At 59.2% G+C, this 3,935-nt stretch overlaps 2 protein-coding genes across 3 annotated transcripts in view; both read left to right on the forward strand.

Moving 5' to 3' along the window:
* SMARCD1 (SWI/SNF related, matrix associated, actin dependent regulator of chromatin, subfamily d, member 1) overlaps positions 1-2,407 on the forward strand; it is a gene marked incomplete at its 5' end in the record, with an annotated part of 8,005 nt that extends 5,598 nt beyond the window's left edge. Inside the window, 2 exons of the mRNA XM_006030757.2 lie at positions 95-196; positions 773-2,407. Of these exons, the coding sequence (XP_006030819.1) occupies positions 95-196; positions 773-826 (156 nt within the window). The remainder of the gene's footprint in view (positions 1-94; positions 197-772) is intronic.
* Positions 2,408-2,559: 152 nt separating this feature from the next.
* Positions 2,560-3,935, forward strand: part of GPD1 (glycerol-3-phosphate dehydrogenase 1) — a 3,545-nt gene continuing 2,169 nt past the window's right edge. For both annotated transcript variants that reach the window (XR_003095718.1, XM_006030721.3), the window contains exons 1-3: positions 2,560-2,938; positions 3,027-3,204; positions 3,375-3,515. Coding sequence is in view for 1 of the 2 variants with exons in the window: in XM_006030721.3 (XP_006030783.1) it covers positions 2,898-2,938; positions 3,027-3,204; positions 3,375-3,515 (360 nt within the window). In the remaining variant the exon portion in view is untranslated. The remainder of the gene's footprint in view (positions 2,939-3,026; positions 3,205-3,374; positions 3,516-3,935) is intronic.

The following is a 3,935-nucleotide window of genomic DNA, read 5'->3' on the forward strand; positions in this document are numbered from 1 at the left end:
ACCTATTGGTAGGGGCTTAGAGAAGGAAGTGTGCATATTTCAGCGCATGTAAGGCTGTTTTCAGGCTCTGAGCTGCTCTCCTTCCTGTCCCCAGACCATGACCGACGTCGTTGGAAATCCAGAAGAGGAGCGTAGAGCTGAGTTCTACTTCCAGCCGTGGGCTCAGGAAGCTGTGTGCAGATACTTCTACTCCAAGGTGAGCTTTCACAAACAGAAATCCCACCCCAGCTGGTGGAGCCTGCCCCTGCTTGGTAAAGCTGAACACTTAAAGATTAATGCATCTCTCTCCAGTGCCCCTCTGGTCTGGCATTTAATACTTCCTCACTCTTGGCCTGTGTGGCTTGGATGTGGAGTCCTTACTTGCTGCTCACCTGATGCTGCTACATTGTGGGTGGTCTCTTCATGCTGGTAAATAAGCGGCAGAGCTGGAGAATCTCTGCCGAGCTGTTGTTGGGTTTAGCGCTCGTTTTGATCCAAGGCAGGTCTGGCAGAGGTGGGACAGGTTTTCCCCATGCGATTCTCAGTTGTGTTTGCTAAATACACCCATGTTCTTTTCTGCTTTCAATCCTAGCTTGTTCCCTAGCTCTGGGCTTTGCCAGGATGGAGGAGCTTCCTTGCTCCCTAGCCCCTTTGTGCAGTGCAGCAGCGAGGAGAGGCAGTCCCTCCCCAGTGGGTGTGTGCTGACTGTTGGGCTGTGCGTTCAGTTCCACTCCAGTCTAGCCTCTCCTGGGCTGCAAATGTATTAATGCTGGGACCTTGGCTGCTTCTACAGGTGCAGCAGAGACGGCAGGAGCTGGAGCAGGCCCTAGGAATCCGTAACACATAGGCAGCCCCACTCCTCGTCGACCAGAAGGCATTGCAGCTACTTGTGGAGACTCAGCACTGCAGTTCACTGTTAGGGCCCACACAACCCCACTCCAGCACAGAGACCTGCAGCCACGACCCACCCTCGCACAGTCCCTGCCGGTGCGGCTCCAGAACCCTTTGAGGAAGTGGCGAGCAGGCAGCTCAGAGGATTGCACGCTTCTACTTGGTTTCCTTCCTGACTTTTGCTGGGTCAATCCCAGAGCTCCCGAGGGCCAAACCCTATGTACCGGTTGCCTGTAATATCCCTGGTATCCAGAATGGATGTGGACTCAACTTTCTCTTGAGTTCAGAAACTCATCCTGGCCCTTTTCCCCCTAAGCTGGGATCTAGTTACTGCACACAAGAGAACATGGGGCTGGAATCCCTCTTGGCAGGGCAATACCGTCTGCCATACAGACAAGATCTGTAGCCATTCCCTTCTTTGCCTGTGACATGCCCTGAAGCAGGTGGACAGTGCTCCCTCCCTGTACTGGGCTTCCTTGTAGGACAGCCCTCTTGAGGAAGGGTTTCTGGACTTAAGTAGAGAATAGCTTCTCCGATCATGTCCGTCCCTGGATGTCTCATTTCCCTCCTTGTTACTCACCAGGCTTCCGCAAGCCTGTGGGATAAGATGATGTTGGCACAGCCAGGGATGGAGAAGCAGTGGAGAGGTGTGGCTTTGCACGCCGAGGGTTTTGCTGATGTGCGGTGTGAAGCAGCCACTTGTTCTCCCTGCTGCAGCTACAGCTCTCACAGCGTAGCTGGGCTTCGCAGGAGCAGTAGGGTCACTCCTTTGACAGAGACAGGAATCCTGCACCACCGCCTGTTGGAGAAACGTGCTGCTCCACGCAGAGCCAGGAGTCTGATGGGGCAGACTGCCCCTAGTCACATCCCGGGCCAATAACTAGCAGAAGTCTCTGTCACGGTGAGACTGGTCTCCTGCGGCGTCTTGCCCACTAGGTGCAGGGCAGGTGCTGAGTCAGGAATGTGCAAACAGGTTTTCTCCCCTTGGGACATGACAGCCCTGCTGTCTCTTTGGGGGGATGAATTAGTGCCACGCTTCAGCCTCACCTTCTGGACTGTGGCGGGGTGGAAGGGAGTGGCTTTCTTTGACCTGGATCTGAATATGGGACAGTGAAGCAAGTGGACTCAGAGGTCGGTCGCACTCTGGGAGATAGCTGCAGAATCATGATGCTGACACCCCTTTTGCGCACACACCCTGCCTTGGCATGGCTGGGAGGCTGCTGCCAGTCTGGGAGCCTGGGTGGCCCTAGCCCCTGTGTCTGTGTAACTACGTGTATGTGAGTAATAGACTCGACCTTCCTCTCCCCTGTTCCCTTCCCCGTATCCTTCCGTGGCACTAGGGCTGATGCAGCAGCTGGCAGTGCCTCTGGGCACGTGCGCATGGAGGGCGCCGGATACTGCGGAGGCAAGTGCAGCTGTTGCAAAATTACTGTTTTTATTAACTGAACATTGTTTTTTTCATGGACCAAATTTTTTTTGTACCGTGTCCTCGTAGCCGTCACCCAGTTGTAATAAAAGCCTCCTGCGAAGGAAGGAAGCTGCTCTCCCTCCTTTGTGCGGGGGTGATGTAACCGTGTAGGAGGGCAGGTGGGCACAAGACCTGCCACGCTCTGGGCTACAAGGAGCTCTGGCTGCCCCGGCTCTGCTCTTCCATGCTCATCTTTCGTCTGGTTCGCAAACATTATCCTGGTGCCGGAGACGGACCGTGCCCGAGGAGCCTGGCTCCTGTCTGCCCGCAGCCCCTGTTCCCTTCTCGGAGCCTCCGGGGGGAGCTTGGACTCGCCTCTCGCGCAGCTGCTGCACTCGGGCCCTGGCTGCTTGGGTTACAAGTGTAAAGAGCTGCTGAGGCTCCCCCTGGCCGGGCAGGGAGCAAGGACCAGAGCCCTGCCCAAGGCCATGTCCTGTCGGGGGGGGGGTCTGGCCCTGCTCCCCTCCCTGCAGGGCGGTCCAGGGGGCGGCCCCCACGGGCGCAGGGATAAAGCAGCTGCTGCAGCCAGGCACAGGGTAGCGCAGGGCACGCTCCGGCCATGGGAGGCAAGAAGGTCTGCATCGTCGGCTCTGGCAACTGGTGAGCGCCCAGTCCTTCCTGTCCCCCTCCTGGGCAGATTCCCCCCCCCGCCATCCCTGCACACCTCCATGGCCCTATGCCCCTGCAGGGGCTCTGCCATTGCCAAGATCGTGGGTGGCAACGCAGCACGGCTGCAGCACTTTGAGCCGGCCGTGAGCCTCTGGGTCTTCGACGAGGATGTGGGTGGCGCACGGCTCAGCGACATCATCAACACCCGGCACGAAAATGTCAAGTACCTGCCGGGCCACCGCCTGCCTGACAACGTCGTGAGTCCCCTGGGCACCCTCCAGCTCCCTTGGGGTTGGCCGTGTGGGGCACCAGGCACTGGCTCCCTCACAGTGGCCTGAGTCGGGGTGGGGGGGTGCTCAATGTCACGAGTCCCCCAGTGGGGTGCAGGGCCATGGGCTTGCTCCGGCTGACACGGGCCGTGCCGCAGGTGGCCGTGCCTGACCTGGTGCAGGCGGCGGCGGGGGCTGAGGTGCTGATCTTCGTGGTGCCACACCAGTTCGTGAGCGGCATCTGCGAGCAGCTCCGTGAGCACGTGCGCAAGGATGCCATCGGCGTGTCGCTCATCAAGGTGGGCCGTAGCGGCGGCTGGGATGCTTGGGCTGGGCGCAGGGTGCCCATCCTCCGGGACTGCCCTGGGGCAGCAGCAGTGAGAGCGCAGAGAGGCCCTGGCAGATCAAGGGCAGGGCGGTCATTAAAGGAATATGAAATGTTGAATCTGATTTCTGCAGCATGCCAGCGGGGTTTAAACCTGACATCGAGTCTGTGCCCTGTCATCCTTAACCCATACGCGCAGCCCATGGGCGCTGCCTTGCGGGCACCCCCTGGAATAGATTCAAAGTGGGGGGCGCAGGGGCAGAGGCTGGGACTCGGGACCAGGCAGCTGGTGGTGGAGGAGATTGGCAGCACGGTGCAGGGGGCACAGGCCTGAGGCTGGGCCCTGCAGTGGGGGGCCGCAGCAGGAAGGAGGGTGCTGGTGGGGGAGGGCGGG

Source organism: Alligator sinensis, unplaced genomic scaffold (genome assembly GCF_000455745.1).
Source record: "Alligator sinensis unplaced genomic scaffold, ASM45574v1 scaffold1329_1, whole genome shotgun sequence".
NCBI lineage: Eukaryota > Metazoa > Chordata > Crocodylia > Alligatoridae > Alligator > Alligator sinensis.